At 37.6% G+C, this 22,014-nt stretch overlaps 1 protein-coding gene across 3 annotated transcripts in view; it reads left to right on the top strand.

Annotated features, from left to right (window-relative positions):
* Window positions 1–22,014, top strand: part of CPS1 (carbamoyl-phosphate synthase 1) — a 135,942-nt gene that overhangs the window by 60,820 nt on the left and 53,108 nt on the right. For all 3 annotated transcript variants that reach the window (XM_074364058.1, XM_074364057.1, XM_010960062.3), the window contains 5 exons: window positions 39–183; window positions 1,727–1,937; window positions 3,309–3,507; window positions 5,554–5,730; window positions 16,185–16,303. In XM_074364058.1, the coding sequence (XP_074220159.1) occupies window positions 39–183; window positions 1,727–1,937; window positions 3,309–3,507; window positions 5,554–5,730; window positions 16,185–16,303 (851 nt within the window). The remainder of the gene's footprint in view (window positions 1–38; window positions 184–1,726; window positions 1,938–3,308; window positions 3,508–5,553; window positions 5,731–16,184; window positions 16,304–22,014) is intronic.

Below are 22,014 nucleotides of genomic sequence, written 5' to 3'. Positions count from 1 at the left end.
TTCCTGACTCTTTGATATCTTTTGTCACCAATTTCCAGGCCTTTGCTATGACCAATCAGATTCTGGTGGAGAGGTCAGTGACAGGTTGGAAAGAAATAGAATTTGAAGTGGTCCGAGATGCTGATGATAACTGTGTCACTGTCTGTAGCATGGAAAATGTTGATGCCATGGGTGTTCATACAGGTAGGCAAAGAAGCTTCAAGCATTGTAGTAATGCCTTCAGCTCATGTCTCTGATGGTTCGTAGCAGTCTTTGTTACATTCTTTTCTTTAAATTACAGTCTTTAGCTGAGACATTTGTGATACAATTTTACATATATAGTATTTTATAGTATTGAAAGTACTTACATTTAATTTGATCTTCACAAAAACCCTCTGAAGTAGGGTGAGTTTTATGATACTGATTTCATTTGAGGAAAGGGCCAAATATAAACAATAGTGAAGGTAAAATCTCTTGGTGTTGAGAATTAAGGAGTGAAGTTAAGAAACCTTCAAACGAACAGAATGTTAGTCACCAAGTGGATGAGAAAACAGCCACAATAAATAGAAATAGGTGAAATAAATATGTTCCTCCGGAAAGGAAACTAGTTAGACTAGAGGGCAAGGATGATGACACAGGATTTAGAAATGCTGAACGCGAGATGTGGATGGAACTCTCAAGAAGAGGTTTGAGAATGTGGAGCTGGAATTCAAGAAAAGTGGATCGAAATAAAGAAATTGATACAAAGTCATTGGTAGACTTGGTTTAAAGGAAATAATTGAAGCTGGAAGCATAGTCTAAGCATTCAAAGGCATAGGCATGGAAAGAAAGAGAGTTGGGTGAGAACTGAACCCTGGGAAACATTCAGATTTATAGGGCAGGAGAAAAAGGAAGGATTAGTGTTGAAGAAAAAGAAGGAAGTGATAGTTACCAAGTAAACTAATGCAGGAAATATTTTATAAAAGCTTTGGTTTTGACCGTAGCAAATGCTATGAAAGGTCAAGAATGAGGATTTAACGTTGGATGTTCAAGAGGACAGTTTTAATGCAAAGTTGGTTATGTGAGTTGTATTGGAAGAAATTACATGAGTATGAGTAATAAGCAGAACTGATAAACTTTCAAGAAGTTTAGTCGTGTAAAGGATGAGAGATGGTTCTTGAAATTGGCAGTTAGGAGAGGGGCTTCTTGAACGAGTAGAGATATGACCATGTTTATAGGCAGAAGGGATGGTGACTAAGGACTGGGAAAGGGGTTTTCAGGATTTAGTGCTCTGTCAATAAAATGTGATGCAAATGAAAAAAAGAGACTGAGGATACAGGAGGCTATGATTACAGAGGAGTGAGAAAACAGGAAGGGATGAGATATAGAAAACTGATGGATGAGTCAGTCTGGGTGAAGAGGAGCTGCTATTTTATAGAAGGAAGAACTTGAGAGATGATTTGAGATACAGAGAAGGGAAATTGAAGAAGTTAATGTCAAGTAGGTGACTAAGCCTTGATAGCTAGATGAGCTTGGGAAAGCTTAGAGAGATTTCTGTAAATAATATGTCAGAGTAATACGGGTGAAACAATCAGAGGGAATAGCACCTGATGTGCCTAGTATGTATTTCTTCAAGATAATGCTTTTCCCAGCAGACTCTTCGCCTGTTATGTGTCATGTGTCATGTGTCATTCACATAGATTGTTAAGTCACTAAAGTTGGTTATTTAGATATGCTACCAAATAACAAGTGTTGCTTGGATGTACAGGTGATTCGGTGGTTGTGGCCCCTGCCCAGACACTCTCTAACACGGAGTTTCAGCTGTTGAGACAGACGTCAATCAATGTCGTTCGCCACCTGGGCATTGTGGGTGAATGCAACATTCAGTTTGCTCTTCATCCGACCTCAATGGAATACTGTATCATTGAAGTGAATGCCAGACTATCCCGAAGCTCTGCCCTGGCCTCAAAGGCTACTGGGTAAGCCCAGAATGATTGACCGCTGGTTTGCAGATTCTTCACAGATTGAATTGGAAAATTGACAGCTAGTGGAAGACGGTGCTGCATTTACAAGCTGTAGTCCCTATTTCTGTATGCTGGCTCCCAGTCATGTCCTGAGGACATGGTTATTAATGAATTGGCTGCCAGATTGAGGCAAATGGTATTGCTAGCTGGCTTTGTTTGCTGGCTAATCATAAACTAATCAAAATCTGGGTGGTCAAAGCAGGCTGCGAAAAATCTGCTTCTTAATTGCACTTTGCAGATGTTGTTAGAAAGTGCAAATTAATCCTTAATTTTAGTCCTCAATTAGCTTTTCAGGTGTATAGCAAATGTTAGGCAATGATATAGTTCACTGGACACAAGCATGCGATACACATTATTTTATCTTAGCAAAACTCCACAAGACCAAACAACGTAGAGTTTTTCGATAGGTAAATCTCAAAACTAAATTAATAAATTTGTATCTATTTAACAATTGCTAGCAAGCATAATTGGAGAGAAAATTTGTAAATATCTTCTGTTTCTACTAATATATTTAGCATCTAGTATTTAAATGCCATGGCATTTAAATGAAAAAAATATTTATGCCCAAAGATATGTTTATGTAACTACCCAGTGCTGCCTGGAGTGGTGAAAGGAATGTTGACATAAACAAGAGTCAAGAGACCTGAGTTCTCCTCTGGTTCTTCTACTAAAGGTGTGACTTTGGATACATCACTGATTGCCTCTATCAGTTTCCTTATCTGTTGAATGGGGAGTTGTACTAAAGAACTCATATGTAATTCTATAGTTCTATGAATTTTCTCAAATACAGTTACCCAAACTGACATTCCAGGAGAGTATAGTCCAGTTCCCAGAATGTTAGTTGTGTAAGGCACCCAAAATTCAAAGATAACCTGGAACCAGAGCAAAAACCCAAACTTCCAATGACTGCATTTTATGACCATGACATATCCCATAGTACCAGGTAACTCCACCATCTTCCTAGGTGCAGACGTGTATATATTTTTTCAAAAGAATATTTTGCAGATTCTTATTTTAGTGGAGGTTATACACAATTGAGCACTTTATTTATCAAGGAAAGTATTGATTTTGGGTTGAAGTGGTGAAGGTTGAGAGTTGTAGCACTGCATGTCAGGCATAGAGTGTAAATACAATCCATTCCTCTCTATCATGACTTGCTTTATTTTATAAGGGACTGTTAAATCTTCATACAGAACAGAGAATCAGGTGTGCTTTATACCCTGATGTAAAATGATACCAGAATTTCTAAGAAAAACCAGTGTATGTTTTGCACTGTTTTTAATACTTTTTACTGAAAGGAAAAAAAAAATGCCTCCTCCTTTACAGGTACCCATTGGCATTCATTGCTGCAAAGATTGCCCTAGGAATTCCACTTCCAGAAATCAAGAACGTTGTGTCGGGGAAGACATCAGCCTGCTTTGAACCCAGCCTGGATTACATGGTCACCAAGATTCCTCGCTGGGACCTCGATCGTTTTCACGGAACATCTAGTCGAATTGGTAGCTCTATGAAAAGTGTAGGCGAGGTGGGTCCTTGGTTTATTCCTCTAGTTCATTCTCATTCTCAGTTATTTTGTTAAACCCTTAGTGTCATTGGAAGTCTTAAGTTTGCCTGGATACTGGGCTCTTGATTGAAGAATGTATAGAAATTTCATTCCTCCCTAGTGTTTCAACATAAGACATAGCTGTTTTAAATCTTAATTTTCCAATCATGCTTCAAGGTGCACAACAGAATTATAACTCAAATGCCATGAAAGTTTTGTTGGCAGTGTTTCCACCAGATAAACGACTGTCATTCACTTTACATTTCGTGGAAAGAGTCCCCTTTTACAATGTTCATGGTAAAGCTTGTAGGCCAAAGGATTTAAGATGTAAGATAATTTCGTAATGTGTTCACTTAAGGTTTATTATCGAAAGAATTTTTATTTTCAGTGAACATTTAACACATTACATTTAGTTTAACTCAAGTTAGTAAACATTTCCTGAGTTCTTACAACATGTAAGACACTGGGAGGTTTATAAAACAGTGAAGATGTAGATAATTGTGACATATTTTCTGTAGCTGGCAGGTGCAGAATATTTAAACAGAACCAAATATGAGTTAAACGGTGGTAAAATTTAAAATACAGTATTTACATGCAGGTGTTATGACAGCATAGTAGAATAGGGTCAGGGAAAGCCGGGATAGTTGTTCCACTGAAAAATGGTGAATTCACTTAATGAATGTGAATTTTAATAATATAAAGTATTAAAAGGCACAAATTTTGAGCAAAGACAATTATGTATTCCCTTTATTATTATATATGTATGTTTACTTCTCTTTTACTGAATAGACTCCATATACCACTATATACAATGTACTTAAAAATAATAAAAATTCATGGTGAGTTACTTATGGAACTAGTTACTTTAGGGCCAACTTTTAAATATGTAATAGTTACAAGGTTTATTAAATATTCCAAAATATTTTCTTAATTTGATAGTACCATAAAATATTTTATTTCTGGTACTTTTTAAGGCTTATTTCTGCTACTTTTTGAGGCTATGAATATATGTCTAACTCTTCAAACACCAGTATGCCTCACAAATTGCATATCTGAATTAGACTAACATTTTGTTTGCCCCTGCTCTTGAGGCTCTTCCCTTATTTCTAATTAAGTTTGTAGCAGTGTGAAAAGGTTATCTGTTTGGCTTTAGTGATCTCTGAATATGTATCTTGTCACTCAGTTGACATGAAGATTTACTAAACTGACATTAATGGGAATTTGGTCTATTTGAGGCATCATGGAAGTTTACTGAAGGGAGCATTATGACTGTTATTATTTTAAATTGGAGACCAAAAATGCATAGCAATCTATTATTCCATGGAAAGAATCAAAGACAGTGTTTATGCACTGAAAATAACTGGGTAGCCTTCAAGGTTAATTTAAGTTTAGTTCTGACTTGTAACTTGTCCAAACTAAATCTCCATATGGTTTTCCTAATTGATTAGTGTATGATCAGCTGCAAAGATTGTGGGAAGACATATTGAATTTGTCATGGGGAATTTAGTCTCCACCTACATTCAAAATCTGAATCTGTCAGTATTTGTTATGATTCTCAAGGTTCTATTAATATTAATGCTTAGCTTTAAAGAAAGACAGCCTGTCTTGGATACTGATACCCAGTTAGACATAGTTCTGTTTTTGTATTAATACATGTCTAGTTTCTCTTCATTTGCTTTTTATTCTGAAGGACATCTGCACAAAAGCAAACTCTTATTAAGGAAGGGTCTATATACTCTGGCCACAAATTCTTTATTTCCGTACTATGGTCCAAAGCAAATATGGGTCATTTCCTCATTAGTCTTAGCAAATTCCCTAAGTGATAAAAGAGTGACCCAATGATGTTAAAGACTCATTACATCAAAACTATGGAGAAAAGGAGAGGAAGAAAAATACATTTCAGTAGCATTCTTCTGCTCTATGTCTTGTTCCTACTCTTTTTTGAAAAATATTCAATTTTTAGTTTTGTTACAAATTAAAAACATGCAAGCTCTTTCTATAAATATGGGTCTTAAATGTGGATTACAGGTCATGGCTATTGGTCGCACCTTTGAGGAGAGTTTCCAGAAGGCTTTACGGATGTGTCACCCGTCTATAGACGGTTTCACTTCCCGTCTCCCAATGAACAAAGAGTGGCCATCCAACATCGATCTCAGAAGAGAGCTGGCGGAGCCATCCAGCACCCGCATCTATGCCATCGCCAGGGTAATATGGGACAAGGGGCCCAGTGCTATCAGATATTCTCTGAATATGGTCAGCCTAGACTTAAATGTAAAACTGAATCACTAAGTGGTTTTGAATTCAGGGACTTTTTTTGGAAAAAAATTAGTTCTCTTTAATAGTCTTAAATTGGAAACTTCTGTGTATTTCATTAGATTATTCTATAATTAATGAAAAATTATCCCTTTTTTGACTTAAAGTCTCCCCTTAAAGGGTACATTGCAGTTTTAAAGGATGATCACATAGGCAAAATGATCTTCCCTTTTAGTACACATATTATCAATACTCTGAGGTATTTAATAATACTGATTTGTCATTTCCTATCACTCTCATTACTCACTCCTTGAAAATGTGTAAAATTCTATTTAAGAAAGGAAGATTCATAAAATAATAATACCACTTGGTATGTGCTACCTAAGAGTCTAGAATAATCTTTATTTATTTGCTCCTTTTTCTGTGTTTAAGCAACAACAAACTATAAAGAACTTCTATGATTATAGGCTTTTCTGTGTAATTATTTTATTGGTTTTCTAGAACAAAAAAGCCCCATATTTCTCACTTCCACCCACCAGTTACCTTTAATACAAATTAAATGCCATATTAATCTCCTTTCTTGTTTACTATGCTTAGAATTCTGAAGTTTCAGCTCATCTGATTTTATAAAAGGTGACTTGGGCAGCTGGGATCTGTCTGGTCAGAAATCCCCGAATTGCTTTCTGACATTTAAGGAAGCTTAGGTATTAATCCTCCAACAGTGTTAGACTACACTGGAGCTACAAAGCCCTGATGACCATTGTATGTGTGTGTATGTGCATGTAGGATGAGTTGATGAAAATATGAATTTTGTCTTTAGAAAGGGAATCTGTCTCTATAATTGGTCTTTGTAGCAACAGAAAAATGCTGTTAGTGGTCTCAAACTCACTGCAACTTTTATGTCCATGTAAAGAGAGTCCTGCAGAGAGAGAAAGAAGGGAAGGGTATGTTTCCTTCAATGCATTCAATGTATACTCTCCTTACAGTTATGATTTCTAAATGCAGGTTATTTAATTTCCACTGGAATTCTGAAGTAGTCTTGGAGATACTAGTATTTTTTGATGGACATTTCTCAATGCTGAGTTTCAAGATAATGGAGAATTAACATTTTTCCATGGTGGTGAGATGAGAGGTTATTCTAGAAAGCCATTTTACCTTCTTGTTCTTATTTCAGTCTTTTGCTTAAAAAGCAATGTACCACATTCATATATGTGTGTATGTGTGTGTGTGTATACATATAATTTTTTTCTCAAAGGGCAGTAAATAGATTTTTTTCCTTTAGTCTAGTAATCATACTTCTGCCATCTTGAGGTGGATGAAAAAAGGAAGTATTTCCGAGTTCCCAGCGAGGCTGTAAAACTCAAGCATATCTCTCATTCTTTTCTAACAGACTTATAAAGAATGAGAATTCAGGGAAAATGCGTGGAGATTCTTTCTTGCACACAGTACGAGCAAGAAGTGCAGGGTCTGAGGTATAAACTACTGCTTGCCAGAGTGCCGGGAGAAGGAACTGATTTCTGTTTGTTAGAGGTCATCATTACTGTTCATTTCCACAGCAACCAGGAACTTGGTGATTTTGACAAAGAGTTTAAGGAGTGTGGAGGGCTGAAGGGGAAAAAGAAGGAAGGGAGTGAGTAAATCTTCACTCGCTTTCGTGCTTCTTAGAAAGGGCAACTTGCTCTGAGGTCTGATTTCTGCAGCAGTCTTATTTCAGGATGACTGGTCATCACCTCTTTTGACTGGAAGAGAATGCAGGGCATTATTTTTGATTTGGGGAACATTAGAGTAACCTCAAACATGTTTGGGGTCGTTATGAACTTCATTACTGCTGTGTGACATGGCAGGTTGCAGCTCTTGAAGACCAAGTCCTAAGACTGGCAGGATCCTGCTTCCCGCTCAGAACTGTGGATGTGATGCTGGTCATCCTTCCTCACAGTGAAATGACCACAGATTCCAGGTCCTCCCTCAATTGCAGGATAATTACTGCGTGCAGTCGTGTGAAAACATCCTTTGGTCTGCCAAAAGTGTCACTGACTTAAAGTTCTATCCCCCTCACAATGTTGATGGCCAAACAGCCAATTGTCCCTTTAATCACTTGGCAAAGAAGACAGAATATTAAGGAACCTGGCTACAGTTACAGGGAGAATTAAACAAAAGAGACATAGATAGACCTATGAAGCAAACATGCCTTTGAATATTCCCATTAGATGTCATTTCATTCTCGTCAACAGAATTATGAGCTGTATTGTCTCTCAACACTTGTAATCATGGTTTCTCAACACTTGTAATCATGGTCCCTCTGATACTAGAAATAAGTAAAAGTTTTTTTTTTAAACATTTTTTATTGACTTATAATCATTTTACAATGTTGTGTCAAATTCCAGTGTTCAGCACAATTTTTCAGTTATTCATGGACATATACACACTCATTGTCACATTTTTTTCTCTGTGAGTTATCATAACATTTTGTGTATATTTCCCTGTGCTATACAGTGTAGTCTATTCTACAATTTTGAAATCCCAGTCTATCCCTTCCCACCCTCCACCCCCCTGGTAACCACAAGTCTGTATTCTCTGTCTGTGAGTCTATTTCTGTCCTTTATTTATGCTTTGTTTTTGTTTGTTTGTTTGTTTTTGTTTTTGTTTTTTAGATTCCACATATGAGCGATCTCATATGGTATTTTTCTTTCTCTTTCTGGCTTACTTCACTTAGAATGACATTCTCCAGGAGCATCCATGTTGCTGCAAATGGCATTATGTTGTCGGTTTTTATGGCTGAGTAGTATTCCATTGTATAAATATACCACCTCTTCTTTATCCAGTCACCTGTTGATGGACATTTAGGCTGTTTCCATGTTTTGGCTATTGTAAATAGTGCTGCTATGAACACTGGGGTGCAGGTGTCATCCTGAAGTAGATTTCCTTCTGGATACAAGCCCAGGAGTGGGATTCCTGGGTCATATGGTAAGTCTATTCCTAGTCTTTTGAGGAATCTCCACACTGTTTTCCATACTGGCTACACCAAACTGCATTCCCACCAGCAGTGTAGGAGGGTTCCCCTTTCTCCACAGCCTCTCCAGCATTTGTCATTTGTGGATTTTTGAATGACGGCCATTCTGACTGGTGTGAGGTGATACCTCATTGTAGTTTTGATTTGCACTTCTCTGATAATTAGTGATACTGAGCATTTTTTCATGTGCTTTTTGATCATTTGTATGTCTTCCTTGGAGAATTGCTTGTTTAGGTCTTCTGCCCATTTTTGGATTGGGTTGTTTATTTTTTTCTTATTGAGTCGTATGAGCTGCTTATATATTCTGGAGATCAAGCCTTTGTCGGTTTCACTTGCAAAAATTTTCTCCCATTCCGTAGGTTTTCTTCTTGTTTTACTTCTGGTTTCCTTTGCTGTGCAGAAGCTTGTAAGTTTCATTAGGTCCCATTTGTTTATTCTTGCTTTTATTTCTTCTAGGAGAAAATTTTTGAGATGTATGTCAGATAATGTTTTGCCTATGTTTTCCTCTAGGAGGTTTATTGTATCTTGTCTTATGTTTAAGTCTTTAATCCATTTTGAGTTGATTTTTGTATATGGTGTAAGGGAGTGTTCTAGCTTCATTGTTTTACATGCTGCTGTCCAGTTTTCCCAACACCATTTGCTGAAGAGACTGTCTTTATTCCAATGTATATTCTTGCCTCCTTTGTCAAAGATGAGTTGACCAAAAGTTTGTGGGTTCATTTCTGGGCTCTCTATTCTGTTCCATTGGTCTATATGTCTGTTTTGGTACCAATACCATGCTGTCTTGATGACTGTAGCTCTATAGTATTGTCTGAAGTCTGGGAGAGTTATTCCTCCAGCCTCTTTCTTTCTCTTCAGTAATGCTTTGGCAATTCTAGGTCTTTGATGGTTCCATATGAATTTTATTATGATTTTTTCTAGTTCTGTGAAATATGTCCTAGGTAATTGGATAGGGATTGCATTAAATCTGTAGATTGCCTTGGGCAGTGTGACCATTTTAACTATATTGATTCTTCCAATCCAAGAGCATGGAATATCTTTCCATTTTTTAAAGTCTTCTTTAATTTCCTTCATCAATGGTTTATAGTTTTCTGTGTATAATTCTTTCACCTCCTTGGTTAGATTTACTCCCAGATATTTTATTACTTTGGGTGCTATTTTAAAGGGGATTGTTTCTTTACTTTCTTTTTCTGTTGATTTATCATTAGTGTAAAATGCAACTGATTTTTGAACATTAATTTTGTAACCTGCTACCTTGCTGAATTCTTCAATCAGCTCTAGTAGCTTTTGTGTGGACCTTTTAGGGTTTTCTATGTATAGTAACATGTCATCAGCATATAATGACACTTTTACCTCTTCTTTTCCAATTTGGATCTCTTTTATTTCTTTCTCTTGCCTGACTGCTGTGGCTAGGACTTCCAGGACTATGTTGAATAGGAGTGGTGATAGTGGGCATCCTTGTCTTGTCCCAGATTTTAGTGGGAAGCTTTTGAGTTTTTCACCATTGAGTACTATGCTGGCTGTAGGTTTGTCATATATAGCTTTTATTATGTTGAGATATGTTCCCTCTATACCCACTTTGGCGAGAGTTTTTATCATAAATGGGTGTTGAATTTTATCAAATGCTTTTTCTGCATCGATTGAGATGATCATGTGGTTTTTGTCCTTTCTCTTGTTGATGTGATGTATTACACTGATTGATTTGCGTATGTGGAACCAGCCTTGTGTCCCTGGGATGAACCCCACTTGGTCATGATGTATAATCTTTTTTATGTGTTGTTGGGTTCTATTTGCTAAAATTTTGGTGAGGATTTTGGCGTCTATGTTCATCAGTGATATTGGCCTATAATTCTCTTTTTTTGTAGTGTCTTTGCCTGGTTTTGGTATCAGGGTGATGGTGGCTTCATAGAATGAGTTTGGGAGTATTCCCTCCTTTTCAATCATCTGGAAGAGTTTGAGAAGGACTGGTATGAGTTCTTCTTTGTATGTTTGGTAGAATTCCCCGGTGAAGCCGTCCGGTCCTGGACTTTTATTTGTAGGGAGGTTTTTAATTGCTATTTCTATTTCCTTTCTAGTGATCGGATTGTTCAAGTGTTCAGATTCTTCTTGATTCAGTTTTTGTGGACAGTATGTTTCCAGAAACTTGTCCATCTCCTCTAGGTTATCCAGTTTGGTTCCATATAGTTTTTCATAATATTCTCGTATGATATTCTGTATTTCTATTTTGTTTGTTGTAATTTCTCCATTTTCCTTTCTTATTTTGCTAATTTGTGCTCTCTCTTTTTTCTTCTTTGTGAGTTTGGCCAGAGGTTTGTCGATTTTATTTACTTTTTCAAAAAACCAGCTTTTGGTTTGGTTGATTTTTTCTATGGTCTTGTTAATCTCTATTGTATTTAATTCCTCTCTGATCTTTATTATTTCCTTCCTTCTGCTGCTTTTTGGGGCTTTTTGTTCTTCTTTTTCTAATTCATTCAGGTGGTGGGTTAAATTGTTTCTTTGAGATTGTTCTTCTTTTTTGAGGAAGGCCTGTATCACTATAAACTTCCCTCTTAGCACTGCCTTTGCTGTGTCCCATAGGTTTTGAGTGGTTGTGCTTTCATTATCATTTGTCTCAAGGTATTTTTTAATTTCAGCTTTGATTTCCTCATTGATCCATTGTTTTTTCAATAACATATTGTTTAATCTCCATGCTTTCCTTTTTTTCTCCTTTGTTTCTCTGTTGTTGATTTCCAGTTTCATGGCATTGTGGTCAGTAAAGATGCTTGAGATAATTTCTATCTTCTTAAAATTGTTGAGGTTTCTTTTGTGCCCAAGTACATGATCGATCCTGGAAAATGTTCCATGTGCACTTGAAAAGAATGTATATCCTATTTTTTGGGGGTGTAATGCTCTGAAAATATCCACCAAATCTAGTTTTTCTATTGTAGTATTTAATTTCTCTGTTGCTTTGTTTATTTTCTGTCTGGAAGATCTGTCTAGTGATGTTAATGCAGTGTTAAAATCTCCAACTATGATTGTATTCCCATCAATATCCCCCTTTATCTCTGTTAGTAATTCTTGTATGTACTTAGGTGCTCCTATATTGGGTGCATATATATTAACGAGTGTAATATCCTCATCTTGTATCACTCCTTTAATCATTATAAAATGTCCTTCTTTATCTTTCTTTATGGCCTTTGTTTTAAAGTCTATTTTGTCTGAAATCAGTACTGCAACACCTGCTTTTTTGGCTTTTCCATTTGCATGGAATATCCTTTTCCATCCTTTCACTCTCAATCTATATGTGTCCTTCTCCCTAAAGTGGGTCTCTTGTATGCAGCATATTGAAGGTTCTTGCTTTATTATCCAGTCTGCCACTCTGTGTCTTTTGACTGGAGCATTTAGTCCATTAACAGTTACAGTAATTAATGATAGATGTGTGTTTATTGCCACTTTGAACTTATCTTTGCAGTTGAATTGGTATATCCTCTTTGTTCCTTTCTTCTTCCTTTTGTGGTTTGGTAATTTTCCTTTGTATTATCATGGATTTTATTTAATTTTTGTGACTCCTTTGTAAATTTTTGGCTTGTGGTTACCCTTTTTTGTAAATCTATCAACCCATTACTATAACTGTTTTTATTAAACTGATAGTAACATGATCTCAAACCCATCCTACTGTTAAAAAAATTTTAAAAAGAAAGAAAAAAATATTCTATATTTCCCTGCCTCCCTCTCCCACTCTCAGTGATTTGTATGTCTTCTTTTATAATTTCATGTTTACTTTATTTGTAATTCATGAGTTATCACCTTTCCAGTTGTGTGTTTCTCATTTCTGTAGCATCCTGCTGCTTTTCTATTTAGAATAGCCCTTTCAATATTTCTTTTAGCATGGGTTTAGTGTTGCTAAACTCCTGCAGCTTTTTTTTGTCTGTGAAACTCTTTATTTCTCCTTCTATCCTCAAAGATAGCCTTGCTGGATAAAGGATCCTAGGCTGCATCTTTTTTTTCATTCAGGGCTTTGAATATATCTTGCCACTCCCTTCTGGCCTGTAGTGTTTGTGTAGAGAAATCAGCTGAGAGCCTTATGGGGGTTCCCTTGTAACTTACTCTTTGCTTTTCTCTTGCTCCCTTTAGATTCATTTCTTTATCCTTGACTCTGGCCATCTTGATTATGATATGTCTTGGTGTGGGTCTATTTGGGTTCTTCCTGTTTGGGACCCTCTGAGCTTCCTGTACTTGGATATCTGATTCCTTCTTTAAGTTTGGGAAGTTTTCAGTCATGATTTCTTCAAAAACCTTTTCAATCCCCTTTGATCTTTCTTCTCCTTCTGGGACCCCTATTATGCGAAGATTGGGATGCTTTATATTATCCCATAGGTCCCTTATGCTATTTTCATTATTTTTTATTTGCTTCTCTTGTAGTTCTTCTGAATGGGTGCTTTCTATTGCCCTGTCTTCTAGATCACTAATTCGTTCCTCTGCATTATCTAGTCGGCTTTGCACAGCTATTAGATCATTCCTCATCTCTGTCAATGAGTTTACCCAGTCTACTTGGCTCTTCTTTACAGCTTCAATTTCATTTTTGACATATTTTATATCTCTAAACACTATCTCTTTTAATTCCTTCAGCAATTCGATCACTCCCTTTTTGAAATCTTGATCTAGTAGGCTATCGATGTCTATTTCGTTGATCTTTCTTTCAGGGGATTTCTCTTGTTCTTTTAATCGGGAAATGTTTTTCTGCTTCTTCATCTTGCTCATACCTCTTTGGCACTGTGGTTTATGGAGTATCAGTTGTTTATTTTGGTCCTTAAGGATTTTATCTATCTAATGCCTATTTAGGAATAGAACTTAGGAAAAAAAGAAAAAAAAATAAGAGAGAGAGAAAGAATTTTAAAAGAAGGGAGAAAGAGGGTTTGAAAACAGTGTATAATGAATAATAGAAGAGTGAGTTGAAGCAGAGTATTAATCGGGTTGAGACGTCCTTTTAAAACCTTTAGAAAAAAAGGGGCGGGGGATGAATAGATGTATTTGAAACCTGTGTCTAATCAATAGCAGGACATCAAAACCCAAGAGAAATAGAAATGAATTAAGAAGTAAAGATTAAGAGAGTAATAGAAAATAGAACAGGTAAAAACAGATTTTAAAAAAAAGGGGGGGGGGGGGTTGTCGGTGTTCTCCTGGAGTCTGTGTGCTTTTACTGTGAAGTCTTTCTGTCTTCGTCCTGTTTTGGAAGCTCAGCTTGCTGTTTTCAGAGGCCCTCCGTTGGTGCCCTCTTCTGTGCTGCTCCCAGCACCTGTCGGCAAGCAGATCGCGCCTCCTCCTAACACTGGGTCAGGTGCAGCTCTCTGCTGTGGGCGGGCGGGTCGCTGCCCCTCCGGATGCCGCAGTCAGATGTTGCAGACTGGCCGGGTAGGAGGGCGGGTCGTGCCCCCTCCCAGCACATCAGTCAGGGGCTGTGTTCCTGCCCGAAAGACCGGGGGGCCGCTCTCCCTCTACCTGCGCCGCCGGTAGTTCCGCTCTCTGTGCGGCTGCGCGCTCCGCCCTGGTCAGCGCTCCGCAGGTGGGCTCGGGGAAGACCGAGGGACAGCCTTGTCCCTGCTCCGAGCCAAAACCCAGCTCCTTGTTTGTCTTTGTGGAACAAGTTTTCTGAGGGACTAGGATGGAAGGATCCTATCTGCCCCGGGCTGCAGGCCAGTCTCAGTCTGGCCTTTGAGGCTGCTAAGCCCTTCCGTGGGGATGCAGGTTTCGCCCCCGACCCCGACCCCGCCTGAGTGCTCAGCGCGGAGGATATGGCGGCTATGCCTGAGCCCTGCCTCTCTTCCCCCGAAAACTTTCCGCGGGTTTTCAGAGATGGGGGTGTGCACCCTTCCCCCGAGAGCACATCAACCTTGCTGTTTTGTGGAGGGCCCAGGTTGTTCTGCCCTGTGCACCCACAGCCACGGCGCGCAGCCCCTTGCGTTCCCCCGGGGCTGCCTTCATGCAGCCACTTCCGTCCTCCGCCCGGCTTGTGCAGCCTGGCCCTGACCGCTGCTGCCGGCCCGCGTCTCAGGCTGGGTGTCGGGGGGCGCTCTGTGCCCGTTTAACTTAGTTCTGTTAGTCAAGGGCTGCTCTGTACAGATCCGAGCCTCGGAGGCTCCCCCTCCGTCCCGCTGGCCTCTCAGTTGGAGAGGGGAGACCCAGCGAGCGAGCGCCAGTCCTCCTTTGCCGCTCCCTCCCCGCGGGACCCGTCCCGCTCTGCTTTGCCTTTTGTTCTTTCTTTTTTCCTTTTCTCCTACCAGATTTTTGGCGTCTTTATCTTTTGAAGAGGGCGATGTTCTGTCGGAGTTCCACAGGTGCTCTGGTTGGCTGAGTGGGTCTGTAGATGTGGGTCTTGGTGTATTTGTGGGAGAGGGTGACCTGCGAGCGTCCTTCTACTCCGCCATCTTCTCCCTCCTATGAAATAAGTAAAAGTTTTAAGAAAATTAAGAAATATAACAGCAGTCATTAGTTACACATATTTCTTAGTGGGATTTAAAAATGCAGCATTCCATTCTAAAATACATTGTTTTGAAATATTAATTGATTAACATTTTTTTCATCGACTATAGATATCTAAAAATAGTAAAGACTAAGAGTAGGCACCTTTTGAATATGAAGGTTTTGGTTTTGAGAGTTTCTCTCTTCTTTCAGCTGCCTTTTGTACTCAGCTTTATGACCCACAGTTGTAATTTTACTTTTGAGAAATTGTTAAAGTAAGCTTGAGGAAAAAGCCGAGCTGCCTGTCAGAACAGCAGTTATTACTACATTGTTTTAGAATATTTTAGGATTTTGTAAAATGCCCGTCTTAGCACAAAAGTCACAGTAACTGATCCAGAATAATTTTCTGAAGTCCTCTGTGGGGAAATATTCTAGAGAAATAACACCAAGCCAGAGATATGATCCATAAATTCTCACTGACTGGTTTGTGTGAATGTGGAGTGAAGTGATAAAAATACGCGAAATATGCTAAAGGGTAATTATCCAAAATACAAGTTAAAAGATCATTATATTGATTCTACATTTTCTTACCGATTTGGCGTAACTATAGTTTCAAGAGATTCTCTCTAATTCCAAAAAGATGTCTCAGATTTAGAATCTAATTGGTCACACAGTCATATAAAAAGCAGTCATATAAAGAGCCTGTTCAGGGGATTTTTCTGAGCACACACCACTCTGACTAACTCGGGGCGCCTCCTTTGCATGCCGTTTGTGGATATAGTTGGCGATGTCTGTCGGTTTATTGGGAGGAACATCAGTGATATGGTATCAGTTTCATTCTCAGTCTACAGCCTCAGGCTCTCTGAATAACATGGAGAGGAAAGGCTGCCATGTTTTCAACCAAATAAGACATTTATAAAGTGTTTGCCAAAGACAACAGCTCTTCTCCTTTTGGCAGGCGTTGGAAGACAACATGTCCCTTGACGAGATTATGCAGCTCACATCCATTGACAAGTGGTTTTTGTATAAGATGCGTGACATTTTAAACATGGAAAAGACACTAAAAGGGCTCAACAGGTAAGGCCGTAGTGCTCTGATTGACTCCAGGTATCCTCTGTGCAAGTTTGTCTTCCTCTTACCCTTCCATGTTTGGCCCAAATTCTGCTTCAGTGAAGTAAATGGTGCCAATGTTGAAAAGCAGTAGCCATAGCTGGGAGAAATGGCAGTTTTTAGATGTTTACCTTTTAAAGTCATCTATTAATATTTTTAGTTTTCTCCTACCCCTACCCTTGCCATCAAACATGGTGATATTTTTATTAGGTCTTTTGAATTTATGAAAATTAGTGTACATTTATGAATTCATGTGCTATTTAATTACCAAGCATTACTTAGATTTAGATTTTATTAATCAATAATGAAATGAATAATATTTCTGTTTTCTGTAAATGTTCCAAGTTCTGAAGTCTATATTTTGCTTTTAATATTAACCTACATGTTGCTGCGTATGGATGAGCAAACATATGCCTCTTGCATTCTACTGATATTTTTAACATTGGGACATTCAGTTTAGCATGCAAATAAGCTACATTCAAATTTCTGTTCATAGACTCTTTACCTCGTGCTAATTTGCATTTTTATCTCCTTCATGGCCAATTATTTTTAAAAAGTTTATTTCATGTTCAGAATATTCTGATAATATCAGTGCTTTAAAATCTACTTTTTTTTTTAATTTCATGAGAAGGTCGTTCCTCGAGACACATGCAGTCACAGATAGGTTTTAAGCATGGATCTTTGGTAATAGGAGCATTACCAATTTCAGAAAGACAGTAAAATCCTCTTTAGCTTCTCCCCTTCAAGAGGGCTTTGAAATAGTACTGGGAAGAACTCTCACCTGCAAGCCTAGGCGTGTGTTTAGAGGGAAAAATTTTGTTTGCATAAATTATTCTCAAGTGATTTTAGTAAATGTAGAAAAGTTAATCACTTAAAATGTGGCTGAAGACGGTGGATGCTCTCAAAGCCTGGATTTCTCAACTCAAACTACTGCATCATATAATTGGGTTACTGTGTTTACCTAATCAAGATGCACACAAACTGGGCAATAAAAACACTTGCTTTTCTTTTTAAGTAAAATGAGGTTCTTTTTCATCCATTCAACAATTACCTGCAGCGATGCTTAGTTTTGAAAATCGGGGATTCCAATCTGCCAAATGTGAAACTAGCTTAGTTGCTTGTAAGTCATCCTTCGTGGTGATCACATAAAATGAACAGTAGATAGCAGATAAGTTAAGAATTGAGCCTGTACATTCATCTTAGAATTTTGCTGACTTGAGGTTTCCTTTCTTGGTTTATGATGCCAGCAGAATTTCTATGTTGAATTATAGTCTTGTTCCAGTGTTTTCAGTTTCAGACAACTGATTTCAAATGCCTCTGAAACCACTCCAATTAAACCACAGGAGGGTGCTAGAAACTTACAGTATGCTAATTGTAGCCATGGAAGAGACCTGGGGTGAAAAACAACAGATGTTATTGTGATTTAAATTTCCACTTGATATACATTCTGATTTTTGGACAAATTAGATGTTTTAATTGAATAGCTTCTGTTACAACCAGAAGGTAAGTTGAAATTCTAACTAAGCAGAAATGAGTGTACGTTGATAGTAAAATAGGTGCTTGGAGGATTATTAGAACGGCTCACTGTTACAGATCACTTATAATATCTTTCTGACTTTCACATTCTGTTGTATTTGTTGCTGATAATTTGACATTTTAAACTAAAGTCTCCATTTTCTGGCATAAATCTATATTTGTAAATGTAGATTTTTATATTGTTCATAATGATCTACACTAAAATTTTTTTGTATAAAGCTTTTAATAATTTAAAAGATTCTAAAACAGAATGCTTACAATTATCTCTTGTTTCAAGAACTCAACAGATGATCGATGATGTTAGGGTGTTAACTAAATCCTGAACTGATTATTATCTGAGGGCCACTTTACTGTTTAATTAATTTTTTTGAGTGTCATAGATGCACACATAGCAATTCGATAGTGATTGTTATTTAGAAGCGCTGGATAAATAAAATAAGAATAGATGGCCACTGAAGCTACCTTTCTTAATTGTTCTGTGTTACACTGGGGTCTGAGGTTGAAAGAATATTGCAACTAATGGTGTAGGACTTGCCTTTTTCTTGCCCTATTTTGATTATCCTCACCATTAGCCTGGATTATGACATCTTCTGCTTTTTCTCAGCCTCTAATTACCCAGGGATGCTCAGACATCAAGGAAGATACTGCTACAACAGTAATAGGAGTTCTCTAGTAACAGTTGGCATTGTATGGCTGAATTATGTATTGCCAGTTGGGAAAAGGTTAAGATCAGCTGCTCTTCTTCATTTGTATTTACCTATAGTTAACTTTGTTTCAAAATCTCAGCTGGTCCCATGTTGGAAAGGCTGGCTTTAGATGCAGGCTTAGGAGGTAGCTATTTCTTTGGTGTGATTTGGGACGATCCCTAAATTCTCTTGCCTGAATATATTTCTGGTACCAACGTGCTCAAGTCCCTTTGAAATTTTCTTATAGGTCCATGGGAAATAGACAGTGGGAATCTTAATTAGGAGAAAAGGAGAAGCTTAAAGAGAGGATAAAGTATAGAATGCTAAATGTGGGTAAAATTTCACCTGGTTCCTTCCTTGTGGATTGGAAAGAGCACAGGCCATGGGGCCAGTCAGATAGATGGGTGTGCACCACGGAATCACGGGCACGTGACCTCCCTCACTTCTCCAACCTCACATTCTTCCAGCTAATGTCTACTATAATTTTGTTATGGAGCTTAAATGATATATGCGTAAAGGACCTCTGGCGCATAAGTGCCCAAGAAAGTTTTCTCTCATTCTCCCTGAAGATGGAAATGCTACTTGTTATAATGAAGAGTATTTTGTGATTTTAGATATTACGCATTTTAAGACCCATTTTCAGAGTCACAATTTACACTTGCTTATATATTTTGCAATGTATCATTTCTTAATTTTCTTTATGATGCATTGGCACTGATTTTAATACCAGCCCTATTTTTGTTATGAGGAAGCAATGATAGCTAGTGATACAAGTGTCATTCTTATCAAAAGATCAATACCAGTCCATTATGCTAATGGGCAAAAATCCCCACTCTACAGTTGTTAATCATGCTAAAATTCTTCTAAAATCCAATAAACACATTAACTAGCAGAAGATGAGACGAGCACTTACACTGATGGCAGTCTATGACTTATATTTACATATAGTCGTCTGAAATGAGGTCCAGAATTTGACTTCCAAATGGAATATACCCAATGTAGGCATATATGTGAATGTCTCATACTGGAGTAGAGAAACAAAACAATGATGTTAACAAGGTTGGCACTGTGGAAGTAGCTGATCAGTTTTTCATGTCTGTGAGAAAGTGGAAATTATAATTTTCTTACTTCCTTGAAGAGTGGAGAGAAACACGTATCACGCTGAGGATGAAGTATGAAAGCCCAGTCTTCTCCCGGGTGAGGGGACAAGTTAGCCAGGTGGTAGAGTGATCAGCTCAGCATCCCTCAGCATCTCAGCTCTGAGTGCTTGCTTCCATCAGAACTCAGTTTGCCATCTTCAATACATGGGCCCAGCAAGGGCAACCCTCTGGAAACTTCCAGAGCAAAATCCATTCTTACCAACTTAGGTATTAATCACTATTCAGACAGCTTCAGCAAGAAAAATTCCTCTTCTCTACTTGAGTTCACTGACTTTCTCCTTTTATTCTTAAATTGTTTATTGCTGCCCAAGGGCCTGCTAGGAAAGTTGACTGTTCTAGGCAGTTCCCCAAATTTATAAGCTGGTGTAGTGGCATTAATCGACCTGGAGTGATAACATATTTCACAGTGGATTTCTTTAGGTTTTTAAAAGTTTCTCTTTACTCAGTGTGATGTGAGTTGTATCATGGAGGATTCCAATGTGTTATGCATATGCATTGGGATCTAGATGTTTGAACTTCACGTTACAAGACCACTTTGCAAGGAGTGTAAAAAATTCGAGCCTGTCAGAAGTTTCAGTGTAGCTGTAACATTTGCATGAGCTTATCCATTGGCCTTCACTGCCAAGCTACCCTGACTTTAGTATATTTTCCCCACACTCACTTATCTTACCAACACTGATTCCTTCACACATAATGCTTCTCCCATATAGCATTTTCACTAGAAGAAAAATATGCTTATTTTGATCTATTAAAAATTACAAAAATCTCACCTGTAATCCTTTCCTCCATTAGTGCTTAGACATTCAATTTTGGTCATGCAAATAAATCCGAATTGGAGGGCAGAAGTGCAGGTACCATAAGTCAAGCAGATAAATATGTCAAATGTTTTTATCAACTAGAGTCTTTTGGTAAGAATTGTTCAATAAAGTACAAAGAATGGGTTTAGAACAGAGACTTGAATTTTGATTCAGTCAAACACCTTCCAAGTGCAAGGTAATAATCACCAAATTTGTTGACTACGTATCAGACACTGCTCTAATACATTGTTTCATTTAATCATTCCCATAACCTAAGAAGTCAGTAATTATCCTGACTTTAGAGATACGAAACTGAGGCACTGAGCTATTTAGCAATTTTTTGGTATCACATGCTAGTAAATGACAGAATTAAGACCAAATCTGAGCAGGACTCTAGAACCAAGGATGTTTGATATTTAACCACTGTGCTATATATAAGTGTGTATGTGTGTGAACACATATACATATGTACAGCAACACATATGTGTATGTATATATGCATAGATACATATGTATATGTGTCTATGTATATATACACGTACATATATAGATGTGTGTGTGTGTGTATATGTTTAAGGATATGGAGAAGTGAATTATATAATGTCTGGAGAAAATAAGATTACGTATAGGAGACACTTCCAGTATAGTTACGTAGTTAATAAAGAGAGAATAGTCCCATCAATGTAGAAGTAGCACATCTGATAAAGAGTTCAACTATATTAGTAATTAATAGATGAGCACAGGTACAAAAATAGCTCGGCTGAACCCCTTTTACTGTAAGTAAGTAAGGAAGTCAGCTATAGTAAAGCTGGTTTGTGGACAAGAACTATTTCAGGACATTACTCCTCAAACATTTTTATTTATAATATTAAATTGGATTATCAATTTTAGGTGAAAGACAATCATGTTACTTAAAAAAAGAACAACAATGTGAGCAGGCAGGAGAAACACTGAGTGCTAATTACCAGCTTTGAGCATCTGCCTATCCTCTGCTTAGAACTCTTTTTAAATTTTTTCATTTCCTAATTTTAATTTTTGGATTCTTCAGCTATTTCTGACTGACTGTCTAGCTCAAGAATTTTATTGTACCCACTTAAGTTCTATAATTTTGCTCTTTTACTGGCTAAAACTAAGTTGAATTAAATTTTGAATCTTTCCTTCAAGTGATTGGATTAAAGAAGACAGCCAGCCAGGGCTTGTGCTGTACCATGTTAGATCTCCAAAGGGAAGGGTTCCACCATTTATGATAACTGCATTTCATTCAATTTGGGCAATTTTCCTAGAATGGTCCATTTTGCTTCTTGTTTTTTTGTTGTTGTTGTTTTGCACAATGCTGCTACTTATGTTGGCAACATCATGCTTAACTATTTAAAAGGAATCTGTTTTCATCCATCTTAGAGATTCAAAAGTAGGGGATATGGCCATTGTGATACAGTTCATGCCATATAAGTATATGAGGCTAAAATTTGGATTTATTTCTCTACTAATTGTTGATATAA

This window comes from Camelus bactrianus, chromosome 5, assembly GCF_048773025.1.
Source record: "Camelus bactrianus isolate YW-2024 breed Bactrian camel chromosome 5, ASM4877302v1, whole genome shotgun sequence".
NCBI lineage: Eukaryota > Metazoa > Chordata > Mammalia > Artiodactyla > Camelidae > Camelus > Camelus bactrianus.
This window is presented reverse-complemented; position numbering and strand designations above follow the sequence as displayed.